We start from the raw sequence: 25,824 nt of genomic DNA on the forward strand, positions 1-25,824 counted from the left end.
CTACATCACTCTTGCCAGCCTTGAGTTGAACAGCTCCCTTCTTTCCAAGGTAGTCCACGTCGCCTGTGGACAGACGTAGCTCACTGCAAAAGACCTGATATTGAGCTTCTACTGGCCTTTGTGGAGCTCTCACTTCTTGGGAACAAATGAATATTTCTCAGCTAGTCTTCGGCAGGAGGCTCATGAGGGTCCAGGAGCTATGCCAGCGTAAGGTGCCTGGGGCCTAAGAGCAAGGACGGAGGCCAGCAAGAGTCCACAGAGCTGAAGCTCTTCCCTTAGAGACCGCCATCCATTTAAACTGAGGCTGGGACCATACGGGCAAGGGGGGTGAAGAGGGCAGGGTTAGGAGGAGCAGAAGAAGCGGTAAGCCCCACATGGGAATAAATGAATGGCTTTGAGCAAAGCCCTGCACCTCTTGTCTCATTTGAAGTGTTAGGGGTCAGATATCACGAGGTCAGTTCCAGCTCTGATACTCTGGAATCCTGCGTCCGCCTTCATCTCTTTCTAGATTCTATGGTCGTACTCTTTTATGTGAAATAGTGGGCTCACAAGCAGGAAGTAAAAAAACTACCCGTAATCCTCTCATCAAGGCCCGACCTGGGTTAGGCTTCGCGGCTTTCCCTGGTTACCCGGGCAGAAAAGAACAAACCGGAACAGCCTAGCACAGAGTAGGGAAACGTGAGCTTTGGAGTGTCCTTTTAAGTAGTTGGGAAGGGGGTGTGGCCGAGGAGACTGGGAGGCCGCTGCCGGGCGAAGGGGGAGTGTCCCGGGGGCGTGGCCGTAGCGACTGGAATGTTGTTGGGTCCTCGCACCGCATAGTAAGGAGGGGCCACGCCCCTTTTCTCCAAGAGGGCCAATCGGAGCGCCGGAGCGGTTTCAAGTCTCCCCTGCCAGCCTGCCCGCCCGCCACCCTACCCCCCTCGGGGATTCGCTTTTTCCGTAACAAAATAGCAAAGCTCGGGATCTTCCGAAGCCCCATCCGCTAGCTGGTGGAGGGTTCCGTGGCGTAGGACAGTGTTTCGCAACGGGAGACGCCGAAGGGCGGTGGAGAGGCCGGGTCCAGAGCCGGGAGGCGCGCGGGGGTGGGCGCTGCAGCCGCGGGTTGTTTATCTGGAGTACGGAGGGGAGGGGGGAGCCTGGAAACCGCCCCGTGTCCCATTTCCTCCTCTTGTTTTCGCTCCGGATTCTCCATGTTGGACCCAAACTGAGGAGCCCGGAGCTGCCGCCGGGGGATCGGGGCCGGGGGCACCCGGTGGAGCTGCTGCCCCGGCCGCCCGCTCTCGGTATAGGCTGCCTCCCTTCCCAGCCCAGGGAGGAAACGAGAGCAGGGATGTGAACAGCTGTGGGAGTCCGAGTCTCTGGAGCCGGAGCCGGAGCGGGCCCCCGCCCAGGCCCCCCAGCCCAGCCCAGCCTGCGCGCCTGCCCGTCCTCCCGCCCAGCCAGCCCGGGCCCGCGGGATTGTTAGATGGAACACGGCTCCATCATCACCCAGGCGCGGAGGGAAGACGCCCTGGTGCTCACCAAGCAAGGTAAGGGCAGCAACTTCCCAAAACTTTGCGTCGCCCCCAGGCGGGGAGGGGGCTAACACGGCCCCGAACCCGAGTCTCGGCCCCTGATCTCCCGGGGCTCAGAGTTGGCGATTCCGACCGTACCCCCTAGTCCATCCGCCCTCGCGTCCGGGTCTGCACACAGACCCGCGTGGGGGCTGCGCGGGGCCCAGGCTCGCGGCACCGGAGGGGGAGGGGCATCATTCGCGCAGCTGTCACCCCGTCCCGCACCCCCTCCCCCCGGGCAAAGAGACTGAGGGGTAGCGCTGCAAGCACGAGTCCACCCGCGTCTGTTTCCTCCAGAGTTGGGGGGTGGGGTCATCACTTTACCGCACCACAGCGCGCGGCTGCCCCAGGACCGTGGGTTGAGGGTTGGGGAGGGGGACGGAAGGGTCCCGAGCTGGAATGGAGCCGCGATTGGAGTCCAGCACTTCCTGCCCCCCCTCCCCCCAAGCCCGAGGTCGTCCTGGCAGCGGGCGGTGACGGCGTCCGGCGGGACTTGGGACCAAGTTCACCGCCCGGAGGCGGGGGCGGCCGCGGTGGGGGAGGGGCAGAGCCCTGACCGACGCGACCTATCCCGCCCGCCGCGGGGCGCTCGGCCTGGGACCTCGGCGGTGCAGGGGCCAGCCGCCTCCTGCCGCTTTTGCTGAGCAAACCCTTCTGACCCCGAGGCCCGGCCGGAGCCCCTCCCTGCCCCGGTGTGCTTCCCCGGGCCCGCGACTGCACACAGAGCCGCGTTTGTTTAGCCCGGGAGCGGTGTCCCTGGTTACATAATTCGCGGGATGGCATCAGACCCGGCATGTTTCTGAATCGCGCAGCGAAAAAGTGCGAGTTCCCCGTGGGCAGCAGCTCGCGGCCCCCGCCTTCCTGAGGGTCAGGTGGAGACGCGAAGGGGGTGGCGGGCCCTTTCTGGGGTGGCCTTGGGGACCGGAGCGGGATGAGGCTGAGGCCTTTCCCGGGGCGGGGAAAGGTTGGGGCTCCAGGGTGGGATCTCTCTGAGTTTGGTCACGGTGGAGGCCACGAAACTTCCCCTCCCCCACGTTCCTCTTAGGGCCTTGAGGAATGTGTCTAAAATAGCGGAGAGAATTTACACGGAGAGTAAGGAGTAACGTCGTTTTTTTTTCCTGGAGAACTTCCCGGACTGGGGCCACCTGGCCCGGAGGCTGGGGAGACCAAATTCGGAGCGTTCCTGCACTTCCCTGGATCCCTCAGAACTGGGTGAAAAGGGCGAGTGCTGCAGTTGAACAGTTTAAGGCCTGGAACCTGTTGGGGCCCAGCTGCAGGGCCTTGGTGTTGCCCCACATGCCCCTATTTGGCAACATTAATTATCAGATCACTTATTCCTGGGGTTCCCCGTCCCAAGGAGCTCCTCAACTTGCCTAGGGGCAAAGAAGCAGGGCTGGTGGTGTCAGTCTTTCCCCAGTTTCTGGGGTAGGGGGCAGTGTATGCCTCCTGCATCACTGGCCCTTCTTTAAATAAGTCTGTTCTGAGGAGGTGGGGGGAGAGCCTTGCCTACTCAGATTCCCTCCTCCTCCCTCCCGCAAAAGCCCCTGGCTGCATCACTAACCAGGCTGTGGGACCCAGGCTGCAGCTTCACTCCTCTGCGGGCTGCTTAGCTGTGCTGAGGGCTGAAGAAGGGAGGCTTTAGGTATTGCTAACTTCACTTCTGACATGCACTCTCTTCCCAACCTCACCCCAGGAAAGGACTCCAAGAGCTAGCCAGAGCTGAAAAAATGTGGGTGTTGAAGGATTCCAGAGGGGGCAGTGTTGATGAGAACAGGGAAGAACCCTGTGCTTCCCCATTCAGGTCCTCCCTTTGGGTAGGCGCCCTCGAGGGTGCCTTTCCCCGGTGAGGGCACCACACCTGGAATGAGGGAAAGTTGGACTGCTGAAAGGGCATCTTACAAATAAGAGCTGGGTGGTTCATCAACAGGGCAAATGGCAGGGAAAAGAGTAGGTGATAGCAAAAAGCAAAGCATCTGGCTTCTTGACAGTGTTCAGTTGTTGATGCTGGTTGGGTTTTCTTGGATTTAACATTTTTCATTTCCTTTTTTAAGAATCTGAATTCTTAAGCCAGCAGCCATGGGTCTCTCTCTCCCCATGTAATTTGATTGCATTCCAGAAAAGGCATACTTTCTTCCAAGGCTGCTTTGGGCACCCAGCAACCAGCAGGCCAACTTTCTGAGCCCCTTATCATTGACAAACAAATCCTACATCCTTACGAAAGGGAAAAAAAGTTGCGGGGGGAGGTGGGGAAGCAAATGTTTTAATTAGCTCCTTTAGGAGTTTCTTGCCCTCCCCACTCTCCACAGCACCCAGTCTCTAGGCCTTCCTCCCTTTGGAAAACAAGGAAGGAGTGTGAGGCAGTTTATAAATAAGTAAATTTCTACCAAAACAAAACAAAAAAAACACCAAATTGTTCCTAGCTTGAGTGTTTTTTAGTCAAGTTGTTGGCATTGAAGGTTTTTTGGGGTTTTTTTTCCCCCTTTTTTAGTATTCTGTTCTCGGAGCTTTAAGGCTGACTGGGTGTGTTGATGATTCAAAAGTAATTACAGTAGGGGAAGTAGAAGAAAGTTGCTGAAAGCACTGATGATAAAAGGACCAAAATTGGATCATCTTCCCAGACAGATGGGTGAAATGGCTTCCTGGTGCAGCAAGGACAGGGTTGTATGTAATATCAAAAGTAAAAAAGAAAAGTTAATATCTGTTTGGTCAGAGAATGGCCATTTATTCTAGCCCCATACAAAGGTGTCACCTCACTTCTGGGAGGTTATGCCATAGGCTTTGAGGGTTAGGCAGGGAAAGCCAAGGAAACAGGCCCCCCCCCTACCCCCCACCCCCCAACATCCCAGTGTGAAATGAGAGGGTGGAGGCTGCCTCTTCCAGAACTCAAAGTGACCCATAGGCCCTTTGGGAACATTTGGACCTTTTTTTGTTTTCCATGAGACCCGGTGCCCCTTCCTTTCAGGGAGGGTCATGATGCTTGGGGTTGCCTCCTCACATGTGGAACTGAATAGGTTGTCTTAGCTGACCATCCCTCAGAATTAGGATGGTGGCAAGTTTCTCTAGCTCTTGCTTTCTCCCCAGAGGGAGAAATTCTGCCTTATTCTCTCATGAAAAAGATCAGACACCTTTCACTGTAGTTGTAGCTAGGCCCTTAACTTGAAAAGCTTAGACTGAATCTTGGTGGGGCTTTCTTCCTTAACTGCTGCTCCGTGTGGGTCCAGGATACCTATTTGTAGCTGGCTCCTCCTGTCCCACTGGTTCTTCTCCCTCCTTCCCCAGTCTCAGCCTTGGGCTTTTTGTGGCTGACTGAGGCTCCCTCCTCTGTCTCCTTTGGAGCCCCCCTTCCCCCATCTTGGAGTGGGGTAGGGGCCTGTGTGGTGACTTGAGCTTGTGTTTGCTCAAGGGAGTGCTGCTAACTCAGCAACAGTTTGAAATGCCTAACATCCTGTGGCGGGGAGTTTGCAGTTCTGCTGCTGAGTTTGACTTATAGAACTTTCAACTGAGCAGGACTTAGGAACTGCTGTGAAAAACGGCCCCCTTAGATGGCAGAGGGGGTGGTGGTCCTGTCTCCTCCCTTCTCGACTACAGGGGTCTTCAAGAAACTGGGTGAGAGAAAGGTCCCCTTTCTTCTCTGTGGGGACCTTCCAAGTCCCTTATGGTTATAGATTTTGTTAAAATGGTAAATACTACAGAAGTCACATTTCTAGCCAAGGTGAATTGATGCTCTTGATGCTCCCAGCATTTCTGTGAAGAATTAATAGAAGTGTATAGAAGTGTTCTGTAACTAAGCATGGAAAGAAAGACAATGTGTAATTATGTACATAGTTTATACAAATAACATTCCTTTTTCTTCCTCCTCAGCTTTCTCCCTGCTAGCTTTTGGGTAATTTGGAGTATTGTCTTTATTCCCATCTTGGGGTGGGGGGAGGCAGCTACAGGGGTTATAGTGTTTATTGTTACTTCAAAGAATTCTTCCAGGAGTAAAATTGGTTGCTTCAGGCCTGGATGCAAATCCTTGCTTTCCCTAGTCGCAATGAGACTTGAGAGATCATTTAGTATTCTGAGTGACTTATATGTGAGTAGGATATCTACACTTCTGTAATGCCTGGTATTTAGTATATGGTTGATAATGTTAATATCCTTTTTTACACAGCTAGACCACTACTTCTTGGTGCCTCCTCCATTCCCCCAGGACACAGTGCAAACAGCATGCAGTCATGTGGGTTTTATTGTTATAGACAGGTGGCCAGGGGTCAGAGGGGACACTGATGTGGGGGCTTGGGCCTTCTGGGAGGATCAACCTCGAGGCTTACAAACAGCAAGCTGTACAGACCCCTTCTTTGTGCCAGTGTGACTTGGGGTAGGATTTTCTCTGCCCTAATGTGAGTAGCATGTGCCTGGGAGCTTTTGCAGTTCTGCCTGGCGCCTAGGCATCTGGGGCTGGGACAAGGCCAGGGAGCCATGCACCACCTATGAAGAGCCTCTGGAGTCTAAACCTAAGCAGTTGGCCTCTCAGAAATGAATATAATGAAGACTTGACACAACTGTGTGCTGCATTTTTCTTACCCTCTCCATTTGCTTTGAGAGTTAATGAACCCAGTGAGATTCAGATTTCTCTTAGGGAATTCTAATATCAAGAAGAGAAAAAAAACTGGGGTTTTGAAAAAGATGTTCTTAAAAAAGAAATAGATGTTCTTAAAGCTATGTCTTTGCTGCCGTGGTTTTGGGGTACAACACTGAGAAAGCACAAAAGCAGCACTAAACTGCTTTTCATCCTGTCTCAGGCCGGCCAGCTACTGAAGCACAGAATTAACTCACTTGTCTTGGGGACTTGGGATTGGGTGTGGCCCTGACATAATTCCCTCCCTCTTCTGAAATGGAAGAATAGTTCCCAACTGGGATGCAGATGAGCTCATTAACATGCAAATCTTATGAAGGAACTAGTGGAAATTAAAGTGAAGTTGACTTAGAACTGGAATCCTCTCTGGACCAGACGCCAACTAGCACAGAGTTTCTTTGTCCAGCATAGGGCCTGGCCCTTCAGCCCTGAGTGTGCCTGCACTAGATCTGTGCCTACAGAATGGGAACTCCAGCGAGCACGCAGCCTCCCTCTGGGCAGGAGGTACGAATGTCCTGTTTTATTCATCAGCCTTGAACCTGATCTCTGAGTGGACCTCCTGACATTTCCTTTCCCTTCCCGGGTGCTCCTAGTTCCCCTGCTCCCGATCAGACTTTTTAATCTCTTGACATATGAGTAGCTTTTGCATCCTGTAGAATTTGCTCTTTCCCACCTGCACTGTTCTCAGGGAACAAATGTGGCCCCGACCCCAGTGAGAGCCAAGCAGATTCATGAGCAAGTTCAAATTGCATAACAGGAAGCGGATGGTAGATCCCAGCTCTTCCGTTTCCATAGCTAGGGCCCCTCCTTCACTGGAACAGGGGCCTGCAGGAAGAGACAGCAGGCTTGGATCTTTTGATTAGGTGATGGAATAGAGCAAGTGCCCCTAGAAAGGAAAACCAGGCCCTGGGGCACAAGTCCTCTGAGACCTGCAGAGAGAACTGGACCAGTGAGATATGGTAGGGGGAAGGGGCCAAAGGGACTCTGGCTGAATCACTCTCCAGTCAGAGACCCCTGGCAACCTTTAGACATTGACTTTTAGCCAAGGACACAACTTCAGAATCTCCTGTGACACTAAAAATACGGACACCACCGGGTCCTACTGAATCAGAGCATGAGCAGGTGGGCCGAGCGTGCTCCTGTTCCAAGTGCTCCCTGTGATTCTGACAGGTGTCCCTGGAGATGAGCCAGCTAATCACAGCAGTGGCCCCAACTGCCTGTTTAGCCCTGAACAGGAAGAGTCCCCTGGAGGGATCCAGTTTTGCTGTTTGTTAAAGATCCTGTGGCTCCTAGAGGGGAGTCCTAAAATTTTCTCAGTGGGAATGGACAGAGTATTGATCCTCGCTTTCCCAGTAATGATCACCGACAACATAGAGTACTTACAATGGGCCAGGCACTGTTCCTAGCATTTTATATCTACTATCTCACTTTATGCTCACAATGTCCTTGTGAGATAGGAATTATCCCCACTGGACAGATAAGAAAAATCTCGGCTGAGAGAACTGAAGCACCTTGTGCAAGTGAACGTGGCTGGTTAGTGCAGCCAGGACTCGGGCTCTGGAATCAAGCCTTGACCATGACCCACACTGCCTCTCCTTGGCATTGTGCATTCCACTTAGAGTGCCTTTGAGTTCAAGCTTCAGGTGAGCTGAAGCCACCTTGTAAGGGTGTAGACCTTTCCCAATTGATCTGCGAGGAAACAACCTCAGAGAAATTGTGCCTTAGGCAAGACCCTGAAGCTGTTTGAGACTGAAGTGGGGCAAGAGTCAGGTTTCCTGACTTCTAGCTTCAGTGCTCTCCAGGTGGACACATCTATGCCGGTTGGCTGGTCCCACACACGAAGCTAAGGGGTGTGGGAGGAGCAGATAAGTGTCCCTGTGGGACAGACTCCCTCCCTGGCAGTCCTTCCCTAGCTGACTCCCTCCAGGCCTCCTACAGAGGCCAGCCATGAGAGGAAGGAAGGAAGGAACTGGTTGGCCAATCTCAATGTGTGTGTGTGTCTGTGTGTGTGTGTGTGTGTGTGTGTGTGTAAGAGTGAGAGAGACTATGATCGGTTTTTGTGGGGTCCCTGAAAGGCCATTTCCTGGGGTTGGCCCTGGCACCTCTGTGTGGCCTCTGGAATGGAAAGAAATAAATCTCTATGGCCTCTTTCTATGTGCACATTTTGAGATTGAGACTGAGATAAGGGTATGAAAGTGCTTTGTACTTAATGACTAGCAGCTGACACTGAGCATTTACTAGGGCCAGGATACACCCTAAGCTCCTTGTAATTTTCATAACTCTGTGAAATAGGTAATGTTAGTCTTCCCATTTTAAAGATAAAGAAACTGAGGCCCAAGGCCACACGCGTTATACGTGGCAGAGCCAGAATTTAAAGCCAAGTCTGTGGTAACGTGTAAATCACTGTATTGTCCGTATATTGGTCAGAGGAGAGATGGTTAAGGGTCCCTGGCTTTGTCCTGTGCCTTTGCTCGTCTTTCTCCGTCTCACTCTCATGCATGTATCACCCGAAGCAGGCTTCCATAGCTGGAGGGAAAAGAAAGAGGCACTGGATTCTTTAGTCTTCCACCAAATCCAAGCTTTCCAGAAATCAGGGGCAGAGAGCCAAGGCAGGGGCTGAAACAGCTACCAAGAGGGTGTTTGTGTCCTGCTAGGGAGGTTTCTCTTAGCCTCGCAGCTTCCCACAGGGGCTTGCTCAGTACCTCCGTAAGGGAAGAGGGAGGCTCAAGGTGGGCAACTATGGCTTCCAGACCCCCGTGATGACATCACTGCCCTAGCTGGCGCTGCAGTGGGGTAAGGCCTCCTGCTGAGGCGGGGGGGGGGGATCCGGCCCTTTGGGTGTTCCTGGATGGTATCTGAGGTCTGTCCCTGCTGGTGCTGGGGGCTGAGCCCGCTGCTGACACATCTCTGAGGAACTGGCTCCTCCCTTTGTGGTCCAGGACCAGCTGCTGCTTCTGGGAACCTCACCTCTACTTCAGCATGCTTTTAAAGTATGTTAGAGCTGGCCAGGAGTGTGTTTTGGCAATAACTCTTTTAAAGGCTGATTCTGAAATTGATAGAGTATGTTGATCATGTTTTAAAAGTTGTCAGAAATCCCTTGGTCCCAAAACTGAGTCCTCCTTGAGGGAAGTTCCCTAAAGTTGAAGCCCTATGTTGAAGTTAGTGACTAGATGGCTAAAGTGGGCAGGGAAAGGGCAGGAGGCAAGGTAGCCAGTGCCTCCTGCGACCCTCACCCCACAAGTGGCATCAAGGACCCAGGACTGAAAATTCTCCTTTCTTAGAAGGGAGAAAGATGCAGGGAGCCCTCCTGCCCAGGGGAGGGAAACTAGTGGAGACTTATACATAGGTAGGGAGACCTCTCTCTAGATAGGATGGCCCAGATGCTGGCTGCAGGGAAGGCACTAATGTAGAACATGCTTGTGTGAGCCAAACAACATGGTTACAACGACTTTTTAAAAGTCCTTCCTGGGCCGGCCGAACTAAGGCTCATTGGTTAGGAGTTGGCTTGGGACGCCAGCTCTGAGCAGCAGGGCCCCGGTTCAGATCCCACATATGAGGGCCAGTGACGCCGCGCCCTCTACAGCCAAGATGGTGAACAACAGCTCGACCTGGAGCTGGGCTGCCGTGAGTCACTGGTGACAGCATAGACTGCTGTGGGGCTGGCCAGCAGCGGGTGTGAGCTTTCGTGAGCTGCCGTGAGCCATCATGAGCGACCGTCCAGTGGCCGGCGAGCAACTGCCTCAGCCGGGAAGAGCGCAGTGATAATACCAACATGGGCCAGTGAAGCAACGTCCTCCACAACTAGACTAAAGAACAAAAGGACAGCAACTTGTCTGTTCCCCTCCCCCGATTCCCCAATAAAATCTTTAAAAAAAAAAAAAGTCCTCGCTATTCTTCTTGCTCTCTCTTTGTGCACGTGGCTCACCATGGCTGCACGTACTGGAATGCAATCCTTTTTCCCAAATAAATCCTTTTTGGGGGGGGGGGGGGGGAAGGTCCATGCCATTAGATTCACAGCTGCTCTTTGGAACTTTGGGAACGGGTTGGTGCTGAGCTGGGTGAGGCCCTGCCTGCCCTGTTATCTGAAAAGAACAGTGTCAGCATTTGGGCGTTGTGGAAACTAGTACACCCTCCCCATCATTTTCAGGCTTTTCTGTGGGGGGATGTCTAGGCATCTCTCACCCTCTTGTTTCCCTGCCGACTCACCTGCTGGTCCAAGAGCCCTACCATCCACCTGGCACTTTAGGGCCTGTCTTTAGCCAAGTCACAGATGCCCCTTGCTGAGGACCTGGGAGGACTCCTCTCCATGGGGAGCCCCAATCAGATGTGTCTTGGCTGCAAGGCCCAGGCAGCTGGCCAAGAAGGGCCGGAAATGCTCCAAATACTCTCCTTTCTCCAATAGCTAAGGGGAGGGAGGCCCCCTCAGAGAGGCCATTTTATAGTGATAGCCAGACTAAAATCCTTTGCTGTGAGGGGATGGGAGATGGTGGAGAGAAAAGTACTTGTGAGGGATGAACTAAGAAGGCATCCTTCTACATGAATGGGCTTGTTAAAATCCAATAGCCCGAGAGCTTGCCTTCTGCCGAATCCCAGGCGGATGTGTGAGGAGTTCCTTCGCTGGGACACGAAGCTGTGTTGTTGGCAACGGTGATATCTGAACCTGACCTTCAGAAGAAGGTTAAAAATAGTGTTGTCCTGGCAGAGCCAGTCTTCATCTGTGTGTGCGTGTGTGCGCGCACATGCAAGCTTCTTAAGAGGCAAAGGCAAATAATGCCCCGACCTGGTGCTTCCTGCAAGCTGGAAAACAACTTTTGCAGTGGATGTGGGAGAAGGTGTGGGGCTTGTGTTGACTTTTTGAAACCTGCTCATGGTCAGAGTTCCTCTGACACCTTTCATCTTCTTTCTTGAGCTTCAACCACATGCCAGGGCTGGGAAGGCCCCTGATCTCCTGTTGCTGTCCTCTTGGAATAAGACCCACAGTGTGGCCATGTAGTGGTCATCTCCCCTTAGAGAATTAGTTAAAATGAGTACAACATTTAGCTTTAGTTTGCACAGTGCATTACTGTGAAGACAGTAAGTTTTGTTTATTTTTTCAATCAGGAGTGAAATCTTGCTGTTACAATTAATGGATGATGAGGAAACTAAGGCTCAAAGAGGCCATGTGGCTGAGTCAGTAACTGGCAGAGCCTGGACCTCAGCCCAGGGGATAGCTCTCATGTTCTCCCTTCTCTTCACAACCTGCCTCAGTAGGAAGCCTTGCAGCAGTCAGCTGGAGGGGTGGCCTGGCTTCCCTGTTTTCAGTCACCTGCACACTTTCTTGTTAAGCCAGAGCTCCCCACCACTAGGTCTGTGCTGGTCCTCTCGGACATCCAGCCCCAAGCCAGATGTTTGGAGCAGGGAGAGCAGATGCACATCAGCAGCTGGTCAGAAGAGGAGGGCTGGGTGTCCACAAAGCAGGTAGCAGGAGATTGGAGCAGGGAGAGCAGCTGGTTTGGGGGCTACATGGCACCCACTGAAACCCTGCCTTCCCTTTTTGGGGAAACTGTGTGCAGTGAACCCCCCACAGGCCTATAAACCTTCTTGTGCTGGTTGTTCCCTTCCTGGGGAGGAGAGCCAGCACCCCTCCCCATCACACACGGAGGGGTGAGGGGTGGCCTGCACCTGGCTGTCAGGGACACAATGCTGAGTGCTGGCTGAAAGGAGCCCTTTGAAAGGCTCTTTGACATAAGTTTCAGATCCCATTCTGGTGTGTGTTTCCCCTCACCCTGAAACCCACTGAACAAAGCAGGTCTTGGACCAAAGCTCCTGGCTCCAGCTCCTCCCCCTCCTGCTTTGTCCCCTTGATCTCCCAGAGGTAACTGCCAGGCAGAGCAGGTGCAGGGCTGGGCTGTGGGTGAGCTGAGCCCTGGAGTGGAATCCCAGAATCTTGTACCGTTGTACTCCTTGCACCTTTCATGGCCTGCCCAAGAGGAAAGCAAAGAAGGGGATCTGAATTGATCCTTCACCAGCCCCACGTAGAGAAGACTAGAGCAAACTTTCTAAGAAACCTTGAGAGTGCCCCACAACCTCCCAGTTGTTGCAGGAGTAAACGCACGGGATGCCTCTGAGCTGTATGGGGTGGTGGTTAAGAGCCTTGGCTCTGGGTTCAAGGAGACCTGGGTTCAAATCCCAGCTCTGCTGTCCTACTACCTGCGTAACTTTGAGCAGGTTACTTAATCTCTCTTTAGCTTCCCTTCTGGAAAATGGGGGATTAGTGCCTACAGGCGGGTTTGTAGAGAAGGATTAAATGAGGTAAGCCGCTTGCCTCGGGTGCTCAGCTCCTTCAGAGCCTCCCTTCCTCTTCTCACCTTTTCTGTATCAGACTCTTCTGGGCTGTTGCAAACCAGTGAAAGCGTCCACAGGTCCTGGCTCTGGAGAAGTGAAAGGCCCTGGAGGCCCCTGGAGTCTTTCACTTAGCCAGTCAGTTATTGAGCACCTACTACACAGATGAATGTACAGACTGAGGCCTTTGCAGGCCGTCGGGAGGCTGCCTGACGAATTCTCAGTGGCAATGTTTGTAAAGGTAAGGGTGACAGACAGCCTGGGGAAGGATTGAAGGAAGTGGGACCCCAACAAGGGAAGGGGTAGTGAGGGATGTCTGGGGTATTGACCTTACTGTTATGGGTCTGGGTACCCTCCCCAGGAACGACAGCTCTGTGCTCTGCTCTGAGTGCCTGCCCCCAAGGTCAAGGCATTTGTGGTCTCTGAGGCCTGGGAGCTGCCTAGTCACATTGTTTTTGAGAAGACTCACATCCCCTGCAGAGTCCAAACCAAGCTGAGGAGCCCCCAGCCCCACCCCACCCCACCAAGTTTTCTGTCTAAGGCTGAAGCGCTTCTGCCTGCTGGGCCTCCCGCAGTGGACACCAGTGAGGCTTCTCTGGCCCCAGCCAGCTGCCCCTTTCAACCTCCCTGCCTCTCAGATTACTCAGCCTTCACAGCATCTGTCACTAAGATGCTGAGTGCATTCATGACGGCCTCTCTTCAGGAAAGGCTTGGGCTGTGTGGCCTTTTAAGAAAGGCTCGGTGCCCGGGTTAAGCCTCTGATTGTGGTTCTGCGTGAAGAAACCGTAAACCAAAGGAAAAGCAATGATTCAGCTTTGGTCTTGGAGCTTTGTGTTCAGCGTCTGCTTGAGTCTCTGAGCTTGGAATTGAACGTGGGCCATACAAAGCAGGTGGAGAAACTGTCCTTTCTCTCTGGTTTCTGCATAGATTATGAAGAGTAGGAAAAATCCAAGGAGGCTCTCATTCTGCTGTCTTTTAAGTGCTGTGCCTGCTCTAAAGTTTGTCTCCTTGATACATGGGCTTGCGGGAGGTCCCTACTGCACCTTCTTCCTTCATGACAAAATCTCCAGTCCCTGGAAATCTTGGTTCTTCTACTGGGGCCAAGCTCAAGAGTGATACTCAGGTAATGTTAGTTGGCTAGTTGCTGAGGAGGCCTGATCATTTTCTAATGGCCATACCAGTTTTAAGGGATCTGGCCTAACCCAGGGAGGGGAGGGGACGAGCGCTGTGGACCGATCCATTCACCCCCCAGGCGTGCCTGGCCTGCACCTTCAGGAAACCCTCCGCCTTTCCGTGGAGTCAGAGCTGAGTCCGAGGTCCGGGGATGTGCTGCTGACCGCCACTTGACTGCTCATCATCGGCCATTTCCGCACCCTTGGTCCTGGGGGTGGGTAGAGTTTGGTTTTCTCTCCTCTCCAGGGGCATAGGCAAGCCCAGTAACTGGGTGTTAAATAACTTCCATCACCACTTTTGCAAGGGCCGCCTCAGTGGTGCGATGCATACTCCGAGGGCTGGGATGCAGGGGAGCTTCCGGGTGTCCCCACCAACCACATTGCCTTGCCCTTCCCTTCTTACAGGGAAAGGTGTCCTCAGTGCTACCTTCTGTTTGTGGGTTGTTGTTTGTTTTTTCCACAAAGAAAGGCATTTCCGGTGTTTATTTTTCTTCACAGTAGTTTACCCTATCTATGCTTTAAAGTGGAATGGGTTAGGTGTAATCCTTAGGCCCATCTCCTGCCCAGGCCTGGGGAGAGGAGACCTGTGGCTGAGGACCATTCTGGCAGTGGTGGTGTGGTGCCACCTCCTGGCCACACTACCCATCATGTCTTCCTACTCTTGCTCAGCAATTGCCAACAGTTCATCTAAAAAACGAAAGGAACTTGAAAAAGATACTGTATTCTGAAGTCCATTTCTGGTTGATCCTGTAATGCCCATAGCTTTTGGTATCAGCTTGGCTTTTCTGGGGCTGCCTTGCTAAGCCTCCTATTAAAATGACTTTGTATTTCTAAAGGCCGAATTGTCAAGGCAGGACTAAGCAGCCGTAGCCTGGAAGCAAAGACATCAGCCTAGAACCTGATGCTGCACGTGTGTGTCCCTTAATCTGCCTGTGGTTTAAGACTAGAGGGAGGGAATATTAAGGAAAGTGGCTGGAGTATGGGAAGACCAGGGTGTGAACAGAGAGGATGGCTGTAGCTCTTGTTCTCTAATATACTGTATCTAGTCTGAGCTCAGTTCTGCTGCCACTGACCCAGCATCTAGGGAAGCTGACCCTGAACAGAACTGCAGCTCCACTGACTTGAAGGGAAGGGGTCTGGGTTACTCCCTTGTTTAGAATAGGTAGCCTTCTGAGAACGGGTGTTAGGGAGGATTTGTGTCTTTGTGAATTAATTTTGAGGGTATCCTCAGTGTGCTGCTACCAGAGCAGGACGACACCTGGGTTCTGTACCTGGCCCCGTCTTTGAGTGTCCCCACCATAAAATGAAGAGCAAATTCTCTGCAGCTCATGTCCTGAACCAAAGAGTGGGGATTCCTACTGTTTGTGCTCTAGAGAGAAGATGTTGTAATAAACACGTACAATTCACTGTTGCCTGTATCTGGTCGTTCACCAAGCATGTGCTACGTATCCAGGTGGAGCTTACAGACTAGAGGGGATGTGGCACCGGGGTCAGGGGGCTACCTGTGGACAGAGATGCCCTGTTAATGCCTCATCGTTGCTTCTGCTCTAGGCCTGGTCTCCAAGTCCTCTCCTAAGAAGCCTCGTGGACGTAACATCTTCAAGGCCCTTTTCTGCTGTTTTCGTGCCCAGCATGTTGGCCAATCAAGCTCCTCCACTGAGCTCTCCGCATACAAGGAGGAAGCCAACACCATTGCTAAGGTAGTTGGATCGGGGTGGTGTGATGCCGTCAGGGAGGGGGCTGCTAGTGGGGGTCCCTGCATCCATGGCAAGTGGGCAAGCAGCCTTGCCTGACGTCACAAAGATCTCCGGCTCAAAGGAAGCCCTTCTTCCTCTGACGGACCCATAGTTGGTTCATCTTTCTGTTGCTTCCCATTTGTGGTGTGGGCCTTCCGGATGCCCCTGTGGTTTCTGAAGGCCCCTGCAGTCCACATCCTTCCAGTTTCCAGGAACTGCAAAATGCTTTACACGCATGTCTCATGTGATCCATATAGCAGCCCTGCAAAGAGTTACAGGATTCCCACTTACAGATGTGGAAACTGAGGCCAGAGGCTTTGTGTAGCCCCCAAAGAGTTGATGGTTAATAAACGGTAGCGCCGGGGTTCCAGCTCAGATCATTCTGGCTGTAAATCCTGTGTTGGTTTTATACTATGCAAACCTATCTTCCAAGTCACTTGATTTTCAGGCAACCAAAGAATTGAAATTATTTCACACTCTTGATCACCCCTTCCAGCTCTCTCCCCTGTACCTATGAGAGACATCGGAATGTGTGAGTGTTTTTGATTCTCACAGTGACCAGTAGATGTGTCTGGCATTTCAGGGTGGGGACAGTGCGGACCAAAAAATCCCTCTACCCCAGTGCCATTGGTACTTCTTTCGAAAACACCAAGGTCTCGCTGTCCTTCCCCTCTCTCAAAACCAGACTAACTACGAACATCAATGGAAAAAAATGACTTCATTTCCCAATAGGGGGAAATAGTTAAAGTACGAAATGACAGTATTAGTAAGCAGTTGATTTTTACAAAGAGTTCACAATTACATGAACAAGTATTGAGTTGCAACATTAAGCCCAAAAGCGGAATGCAAAATTATGTTTTACGGGGGTTGGGGGGAAGACTGCTAAAACAAACTTGAAGGAAATACACTAAAATGCCAATTTGTTTTTTCTAAGTGCTAGGATTTTAATTTTTCTTCGGGGTTTCCATTAAGAGCGCTTACTAATTTTTATAACCATAACAACATTTTTATTATTAGCAAATGGCAGGGAAGCCATTCTGACCTCTCTGCACTCCACCTCCCCGCCCATTTTGAGACCCATAGTGTGGATTCGTGTTGGCTTACTTCTGTTTTGTTAGGGGCTCAGGGCCCCCCACCCATCCATGATCCCCCCCCCAGGGAGGGCATAGAAAATACACGTTCTCCAAGAGAAGTCTAGTTCCAGGACTGGGCCAGAGGCTAAATCACTACAGTGAGGAGTTCTGATTTTGGTTCTGCCTCTGACGCTGTCCCTGCATCACCTGCCTGAGATCCCTGTTCCTCTGTTTATCCAACTGAGAGGCAGTGGCAGCCAAGAACAGGAACACTGCCTTCTCCACCTCTCATCAGCCTAATGTGGAAAAGGAAGTTCTGGCCTTTCCTGCCCATTTCTTAAGAAAAGTCATTTTTGTCATATCAGGACCTTCCAGGGGGCTGGGGTCTTGGGGACAAAATTACCCTCCAGATCTGAGGCAGAAGCAGTGGGCTTTGGACAGGCCGGGAAAGGTGTTGGTGGGCTGGCACTGACCGTTTCCTTTTCTCCCCCAGTCTGACCTGCTCCAGTGTCTCCAGTATCAGTTTTATCAGGTATGTGAATCTGACCAGGTGTGTGCTCAGAAGCCCAAGACCCCATGATCCCGGCTCACTCATGGGGTGATGCCCTCATTCCTTGGTGCTTGTCTGGCTACCTCCCTGTCCTGAGAAGCCATTTATCCCAGATAATTTGCTGAGGGCCCACTATGTGCAGGGCATAGATTTTTGGGGGAGAACTGGTGTCCATCCCACACTGGCCCTGGCCCCTATCTCCAGTGTCCAGATCACTTCATAGTCCCAGTGGGAGGTGGAAGCTAAGGAACCAACTCTGTCTCTTCTTTTTCACCTCTTGGCCTTCAAGTAGCACCTCTCCTAGATTGACATTGGGGGGTAGTCTACCTCCTCGGTGAGCCCAGCTCTTCCCAGAGTTCTGTTGAGGGGCACAATTGGGCTTTCTTGGTGGCAGATCTTAGCAGCCTGGCTCTGGTTTTAGATCCCGGGGACTTGCCTGCTCCCAGAGGTGACAGAAGAAGATCAAGGAAGGATCTGCGTGGTCATTGACCTGGATGAAACCCTTGTGCATAGCTCTTTTAAGGTAACTCGACACCTGGAGCCCTTTCTGCACCCGTCTGGGGCTGTCTTGGGAGCCTGGCTAAGGTGGCCTAAAGTTGATGATAGAAGAGTGATCAGAACGAGGCCGCCGGGCCCCCAGCATTTTGGCCACGCTGGTGTCACACGTAACTTGAGACCACACCAAGGAATGTTGCGTAGGAAGCCCTGCTCCCCCCAATCACTACCAACAGTCTGCAGCTGCCCCTCAGTCACACAGCCGCCAGGGCTATGTATAGGGCAGGCCTAAAGAGGGGTTGAATCAGCCTTGGATGTTGCCCCTCTCCATTTTATCAAGATGTTTGTTAATTCAAGAAGGCCCTGAAACACTCCGCTCATGGAGCATTTGGAGTGGTGGTAAGGAGGGAAAACCAAAGGGGATATAGCACCCTGTGCTGAGGTAAGAACCACTTTGTGGGCTGCTAGGAGGAACTTCCTGGAGTCTCTAAGATCTGTTCCTCCCCACCCCTCCCAGGTGACAGTGCAGTGGCTGTGTCAGGGACTGGGGTGTGGAGGGGGCGTCTTGTCTTCTTCCCACCTCTCTGACTTCATTAACTTTTCTTCTTTTCAGCCAATCAACAACGCCGACTTCATAGTGCCTGTAGAGATTGAGGGGACCACTCACCAGGTGAGCTGCCTGCCAGGCCACACCCAGCCCAGAGGGCTCAGGGTCCTCTGCTCTTCTCGGGGCTTATGTCCCATCAGTTGATCCCTTTCCTGTAACTTCAGCCTCTCCCTTGTTATTGGGACATTTCACACTCCAGGTTTTCTCATCTTAAAAAAAATTCAGCCCTTCATCGCCCACTAGCTGTCACCTTTTTCCTCTTTGCAGCCAAGCTGTTTGAAATTATTATTGAATAATAGTAATAGCTATCATTTATTGATCACCACCCCCGCCTCTCCCAGTGTAACCCGCACTATTATATAATTTATTACATTCTCTCTAACCCTGAATAGTTGGTTCTCTGCCTGTTCTAGGCAAGGAAGCCAGTACTAGCTGTTTTCTCTCCTCCCCATGCCTACCTACTCCATCTAGTTTTAGAATTTCTTCCTCCCCAGCTCAGGCATCTCCTCTGTGGAGCTTAGTCCAACTGTCCTCCCCTTGGGTCCCTACACTGGCTTCTGCCCCAGTAAGTGCTCAGTGCATACCTGTCAAAGTAAAGAGCATTTGAATCTAAATAAGATCATGCCCTGTATAACCTGCTCAGTCTGGACTTAAGGATCATGTGGTGTTAATAGTGAAAAACCATTTACTGAAAAGGCTTGCCCAGAAGGCCTACCGTCAGGCCTGGAGTAAGGAACCATCAGGGACCCAGTATCCCTGACGCCTGCTTGCATGGCCAGGCTAAATAGTAGAGTTGCTTGTAGGCAAATGGGGTTTAAAAGGCTTCTGTGGGTTTCATCACTGTCCTGCATCCAGCAGAGGCTTTCTTCACCAGCACATGCGCATACACACACACACACCCCCAACCTGTGGTGCTCTGCCAGGCCCAGCCCCAGACCCTGATCAGAGCCAGGCTTAGCCCTTGGACAGCCTAGTCTCTGCCTAGCAGCAGCCCTGTATAGCCACACTTGAGGGTGTAGATATGTACTGAACTCACAGGGAAAGACAGGCGTGTTTTCAAACAGGCAAATATACACTGTGAACTCCTAGTTTAGAAGGAGGGCCATGAGTAATAACAAAGGGATGAGATAAAAATGAGGGGGGCACTGCCTGCAGACAGCGAGTTCTCAGCGAAGAGTGATGAGGGGATGCCAAGCTGGATCAAGAGCCAGGAAGAGGGAGGGCATTCAAGGTTGAAGAAATGGCGAAGAGAGGGAGAAGTTGTCCTACCTGGAGCAGAGGGCTCCTGCTGCAAAGCTGAGAGGAAGTTGGATTGGTGGTCAGTTTAGGCCAGCTCCAGGAGGGAGAGCCATGGCAGGCACATGCTGTCCGAGCAGGGAGTGACGTGGCTAACAGGAGCTTGGAAGGAATGGTTCTGGTAGCGCCTGTGTAGGCTGGGTGAGAGGGAAAGAGCCTGGTGTCAGGGAAGCTGTAGAATGCAGACCCATGAGGGACATGTAGCCTAGGGTCTTCTTAGGCCAAAATGTGCAAGATCATGACAGGTGGACACAAGTGTGACGGGTGCCGGGCAGGAGCAAGCACAGAATGGGTGGGTGCAGCCGTGTGTCCGGTCTGCGGCCATTGAGGGGAAAAGTCGTTTCTCCCTGGTGATGTCAGAGAAGCTGTGTGAGGATGTGAGGTTTTAGGAAGTATCTGCGACCTTGCCTGATGGTGACCTGGACAGACTGTCCTGCCAGAGCCAAGGACAGGAAGCTCCCACAGAGGCTGTGGCTGGATTCAAGTAATCCAGGATAGGCTGTTTCCATCTGTGAGGCCTATTCTTGATTACTTGTTTCTGGAGGCAGCTGATGGTTCGCCGCCGGAAACAGTTGGCTCCCGGGACGTAGGTGTATGCGCTTCTTCCTGAGTGGGGTCAAGGCTGGGACCACCGAGGCAGCAGAAGCCTGGTGAGGAGGTGATGCTAGTGTGCTGGCCTGTGGGGCAGAAGGCTTCCAGCCAGGCTGTTCCAGAGGCTGAGGTATGGGAGTCTGGACAGAGTAAGGTCTGAAACTATTATACTTGTTGCTTTTTGTGTAAGTGGCTCCACCCTCACAGGGATGCCTCCGGTAAGCCGCTCTGCTTTTCCCCAGGTGTATGTACTCAAGAGGCCTTATGTGGATGAGTTCCTGAGACGGATGGGGGAACTGTTTGAATGTGTTCTCTTCACTGCCAGCCTGGCCAAGGTACCAGGGGCAGGAGGGGAGAAAAGGCCCGGGAGGGGGGGGTGGCAGCTCCAGGGGTGCTCCTTGCTGGTCCCCGGATGCCACTGGGGAGCCAGGACTGCATCCACACAAAAGCATCTTCTCCTCTCCCAGTACGCCGACCCTGTGACGGATCTGCTGGACAGGTGTGGGGTGTTTCGGGCCCGCCTGTTCCGCGAGTCCTGTGTGTTCCACCAGGGCTGCTATGTCAAGGACCTCAGCCGCCTGGGCAGGGACCTAAGGAAAACCCTCATCCTGGACAACTCGCCTGCTTCTTACATCTTCCATCCAGAGAATGCAGTGAGTGGTCCAGACACGCCCACGCTGCAGGGATTGGGAGAGAGTGGGCGGGGGAACTGTGGGCTTGACCAGAGGAGCACACCACTGCAGGTGGACCCAGCCAGCCTCCAGGGGTCTGGGCAAGGGAAGGAAGAACCGGCAGTCAGGAGATTTATGCTGCCTTTCCCCGCCCCAGGTGCCTGTACAGTCTTGGTTTGATGACATGGCAGACACCGAGTTGCTGAACCTGATCCCAATCTTTGAGGAGCTGAGCGGAGCAGAGGATGTCTACACCAGCCTTGGGCAGCTGCGGGCCCCTTAGCCTTCCCTGCTTCCAAGCAACAGCCATCCCAGTAGGGGACTTGCCTACACTGTGCCTTTACGATCAGCCTGACAGACGGAGCAGAAGCTGGAACGTCACACCAAACGGGGCCTGGAAACAGAAGTGATGGGGAAGAGCTTTAGGACAGGCTAGATGCTGAGCGGGCAGTTGTTAAACCAACGATACCCCGAGCCGCCTGCTCCCGAAGTTGGGTTCCCGAGATGTGAGAGAGAGAGAGAGAGAGTATGTGTGTGTCTGTATGTGTGTGTCCGTGTCTGTGTGTCCGTGTCCGTGTGGCCTTGAACTGTGGCCCCAGGATATGAGTGTTTCAGGTTGGCGAAGAAGTTGAAAGGTCAAAACTCACCCCAAGTTAGTCCGTCTCCTCTCCAGCCACCCTGAGAACCACTGAGCTCTGCAGGGATGAAGACTACTCACGGCTCTGTTGCCAAACCCATGGCCTTTCCTCAGTGTTGTAAGCCTTGTGCCAAGGAGAAAGGAAGGGTCAGAGGTTGCCTTCGGGTGCCCCAGACACACTCCTTTCTGAAACCTTTCTCCAGCCAGCTGCTACAGATAGACAACATGTCTGGAAGATGAAATCCTGTTTCCAGAACTGGTATCCCCAGTGGCCATCAAGTCCTCAGCCCAAGGGCTGCACTTGCCTCCAGCCGAGTGCCTGTCACGGGCTCCAGGCCTGCCTTCCTCACCACCTAGCCATAGTCTTGAACCCATGGGGAAGGAGGTCTTCTCCCTGCCGTGGAAGAAAGCAGATAACTTGATTTCCATTCTTTTGACTCTGTTTTAAAATTCTCTTTCTAAACATGGAGTGTTGGGCCTGTTTTGTTTCTGACAAAGCTTCAGTCCTGGGCTTAAGGTGAACATGGGAGGCCCTGGGGATACAGGGAAGAGGAAAACCCTAAAAGCCATGAATGTGTGTGTCCCCTTGACTTGTATGTAGATCAGCTGAGCTTGGGACTGTCCATAGTCTGCTCTTCAGGGATTCTCTGTTGGTGCTGATGCAAGGACTTTTGTTCCAAAGTCCAGGAAGGGCGCACCCTACCTGCCCCTCCTGTTTCTTGGGCAGGGCCCTTTCCTGTGTGTCTCCCCCCGGGACCTGGCCTGTGCCAAGCGCTCTCTGCTTCACCTTCATCCTTCTTGGCTGTCGCTTTTTCTCTCCAGGGCCTCAGAGGCACTCCTGCTTTTCCTGGGCTGAGGGGGAGTGGGTATTCTTATCATTACTTTGCCATCTAACACACATGCCTCCTGCCTCTGGTAACAGGTATGATGAACGCTTCATACACCTGTGCTTTGTGTGTTGTCTCTTGCTTTCAGTTTCTTAACAATGAATGCTTTAAAAAGTAGTCATAAAATCAAAGTTTGCCTAGGATAGAAAACAAAAGGGGAAGTGCTGCTGTAATTGGGAGCACAAGGGGCCCCCCCTAAAGGGGGCCCCACCTCAGCATCACTGCCTTAATCATGGCTTCCCCGGGGCTGGGTGGGGTTCTCTCTCTTCCCTTCCTCCCTCCTTGCCCCCCTTCCCCTGGACCAGAGGGAGTTCCTATCCCATCTTCTCTTTTCCCTGGAGGCAGATGTCACAAAGCATTTGTACATCACTTCAGGTGTGAGGACACCTCCCACTCAGGAGTCATCTCCATTATCCTTTTCAATTTCCTCACACTAGGCCCGTCCTGAGGAACTAACCATTTTCAAGAAAACCAGGTTGGGGAGCATCAGCTCGGTGTTCTGGGTGGTAGCTGGCTGACTGGCATCTTTCTCTGGCATCGTGGGGCCACGTCCCTGCTTTGTCCAAGGTTGTAAGGCCTTGTCTGTCTTTTTTGGTGTCACACAAATGGGACAGAGTCCCCAAAGCCCACATGGTCATTTCCCCCAGCATCCTTCCCTGGTGCCCGCGGGGTCCTGCTGCAGTTGAGGGAAGCGGGCTCTGGTGCTAGCCAGGAATGGCTCCTGAAGGGAAAATGGGAGCTTCCGATCCCAAGGCCCAGCCTAAGGGTTGGCCCCTGGGCCAAATCTGCTATCCGGGCCCAGCCAAGCTTTTCTGCCTCAGCAATAGAGGCTCTTAAGCTGACCCAGTTCTTAGGCCTCTGCCCTCACTTGGGTCTCCGTGTTCCTCCGGGTGAAGGAAAAGCCTGTGCCAGCCCCTTCCCTATCGACTGTCCAAGGCTCTAAATGACTTGTGACCAGAGCCCAGGATAGCTTGGTGGGGTGTCCCTGCAGCCTCTGCATGAAGCCCCTGCTCTACAGGCCTCACTCCCTGCAGAACCCTGCCCTGCCCACCTGCAGTTCCTCAACAGAAAGGCCATTCCCACTTCCCCTAGAGAAGCAAGGAGGCCAAACCTAAACCATCCACCCACGCAGACCAGAGCCAGCCTCAACCGCTGCCTGGATTCTGGCTTCCATGTATTAGGGGCAAGTGATAACTGCTCCTGCAAGGAGTCAGGCCAGACTTAGTTTGGGAGCAGGGTGAGATTGGGAGGGAGCCACTTCACCCCAGGATCTGTTCTAGGGCTCCCCGCCAGCCCTTTTCCTTTAGAGGCTGGTCTTTGGGAGGCAATAGGCCCCCGTGCCTGGTCAGCACCAATTCAAGCCATGCCAGGAATCTGCCCACCTGCCAGGTTCAGTTCTTTAAGGTGCCTCTTCAGGGACACAGTGTGTCTCTCTGATTAGGCTTCTAAATCAAAAGCCTGATGTTCGTGTCCCTCTCATAGGGGGAGCTTTGGACACAGGACCAGTTTGGAAAGGGTCAGGTAAGAGTTCCCACTCTGCACATTGTAGAGGGGACACTCTGTAGGCCCACGGGTCCCTTACTCCAGAGAGGTTGAGTCAATTTGCCTTCAGTTAACCTGGGACCTCCCGTTTAGTTCTTGCCTCCCAAAGATTTTGACCATTTTGTAAGTGTATAAACGCACCTCTGTGAACAGTGGCCCAGAAGCTTCTTTGTGCTGAAAAGCATGGGAAATCTAAAGGCTTCCATTCCCTGTGAAATGGAGGCCGTTCTCTTCTGCCCCTGCCCTGTTCCTGAGGCTTCAGTCAGGAGGGCAGCCCCCTTGTAAGGCTGTCCTGTGGCCCATGTCTCAGCCAGGCCAAGTATCTGAGGAAGGTAAGCCTGTCTTCCTCTTTAGGTCTTCAGTTGGTTACATGACCACTGTTGGCCCTCAGTCACTTTGTAAAATGCGGTTTTCCTTTGCCTTTTTTTTTTTTTTTTAATGGTAAATACTTGCATTCAAGCAGGGGAGGGAAGGCAGAGGTCTGGCTCGCTGCCCCATTCCTTTAATGCTGTCGGGCCTGCCCCTGGAGCAGACCCTCTTGGGGCCCCATGAGCTTCTTTGCTTGTAGTTATCCCAAGTCTGACATGTTCCATGTCGTGCCACTTTCCAAGAGACCGTTTGGAGGGTTAGGGATCTGCTTCCCACTGTAACTGGGCTATGGGGTTCTGACTACCTTGCTTACAGATTCATGGTTTGATAAATTTGTTGTATTCAAAAACTTGAAATGTAGGACGCCATTAAGTGTCTGTTTATATTTTTGGAATATTTGTATTACTTACAATTAATAAAGCGGGTTTAAAAAAACCCATCCAGGAATGGGTGCTGCTTCCTGACCCTGCTGTTCATTTGGGCACTTACTGGGCACCCTTTTTCCCTCAAAACCCCTTCTGTCGTGATGAAGCTGCAGTACCATGGCTGGGAGACCTCCTGCGGACTCAGCACTGGGCTTCTGCTCAAGGTTCCAGACATCAGGCTGCATTAGCTCTTCTCTGGCCCCCTGTGGAACCAACTTCATTGCCCTCCAGGTGCTTAATAAGCATACGCTTGGTGTCCTATTGACTTCTGGGGATGAACCAGCACCCCCAGGGGATTTGGAGTCGTCATTCTTTTGTGCCCCTTACTGATAGTCCCCAACTGGGGTCCCTGAAACTCAGAGCCCAGCACGGTTCCTGGCACATAGTAAGCACTCAAATATTGATCGGACCAAAGTGTGACCCCCAAGGAGCAAACCAGGATGATGTAATAACACACTCCTGGCCCTTCTACGAGTATACTTCCCCTCTGAGAAATGTCCAGAAGCTTCTCAGTGAGGCACGCTTGCCAAGCCTGGACGTCCCAGGCACTCGGCGGGCAGCTCCAGCCCCTGCCTCCTGTCATCAGCGTAATGCATCTATATAATATGGCAAATTTCATATCCTCCCACCCTCCTCCCTGCATTATTGATGGGCTATGTACTTTTAAAAAATCAATTAGATCAGGGTGTGGAGCTGGAGTTAAAAGAGAAAAGAAGCCTTTAAAAGTCTGCTCTTGTTTTTGCTGTTTTGAATAGGAACAGATAGCGCTTTCCCTCTGGTTTGAATAAGTCAAGCCCAGAGCTAAGGCTGGCCATGATTGGCCAGGACTAGGAAAATGTGGTTAAGATGCAAACCCAAGCAAATATAACCCAGTGTCTGTGCAGCCATTACTAAGCTCAGGCAGCAGGACCTGGTGCCTCCTGCTTTGGGGTGCTGCTTTAATACCGCTGCTGCTTACTGAGAAGACGGTGGGAGAGAAGGCAAGGTAAGGTCTATTTGGTTTATGGGTGCACGTCAGTAGAGCTAGCCTACTGAACAAGGAAGAAACGAAGAGGAGATTCAGATTTCCCTGGCTTTGTCTTGAATGAGGCTTTTATAGGATTGAACCAGGAGTTTGTGACCAGTTTTGCAAACTTCCTATTGAGATATCAGGGCCCTTTGTAGAGACCACTAAGCGGCACAGTTTTAAAGGCTGGGAAAGATAGAGAAGACCCCTTTCACCCACTTCAGAAAGATGGGAAGGGGCAAGGCAGAAGTTAAGAGCAGCTTCCTCTGGGGTCC

General features: G+C 52.4%; 1 protein-coding gene across 1 annotated transcript; it reads left to right on the top strand.

The window, feature by feature from the left end:
• The first annotated feature begins 1,104 nt into the window (after positions 1 to 1,104).
• CTDSP2 (CTD small phosphatase 2) lies at positions 1,105 to 24,568 on the top strand. Its single transcript, XM_019657669.1, has 8 exons — positions 1,105 to 1,529; positions 15,216 to 15,364; positions 16,967 to 17,005; positions 17,445 to 17,546; positions 18,132 to 18,188; positions 20,255 to 20,347; positions 20,480 to 20,665; positions 20,841 to 24,568. The coding sequence occupies exons 1-8, from the start codon at positions 1,466 to 1,468 to the stop codon at positions 20,964 to 20,966; spliced, it is 816 nt and encodes a 271-aa protein (XP_019513214.1). The 5' UTR covers positions 1,105 to 1,465; the 3' UTR covers positions 20,967 to 24,568.
• Positions 24,569 to 25,824: the final 1,256 nt, after the last annotated feature.

The sequence above is a fragment of the Hipposideros armiger genome, unplaced genomic scaffold (genome assembly GCF_001890085.2).
Source record: "Hipposideros armiger isolate ML-2016 unplaced genomic scaffold, ASM189008v1 scaffold_277, whole genome shotgun sequence".
Classification (NCBI taxonomy): domain Eukaryota; kingdom Metazoa; phylum Chordata; class Mammalia; order Chiroptera; family Hipposideridae; genus Hipposideros; species Hipposideros armiger.

Coding starts and splice junctions, on each gene's coding strand:
- CTDSP2 (XM_019657669.1), top strand. CDS start 1,466: ATGGAACACGGCTCCATCATCACCCAGGCGCGGAGGGAAGACGCCCTG. Junction 17,547..18,131: donor TTGTGCATAGCTCTTTTAAG/GTAACTCGACAC, acceptor TCTTCTTTTCAG/CCAATCAACAACGCCGACTT. Junction 18,189..20,254: donor TTGAGGGGACCACTCACCAG/GTGAGCTGCCTG, acceptor GCTTTTCCCCAG/GTGTATGTACTCAAGAGGCC.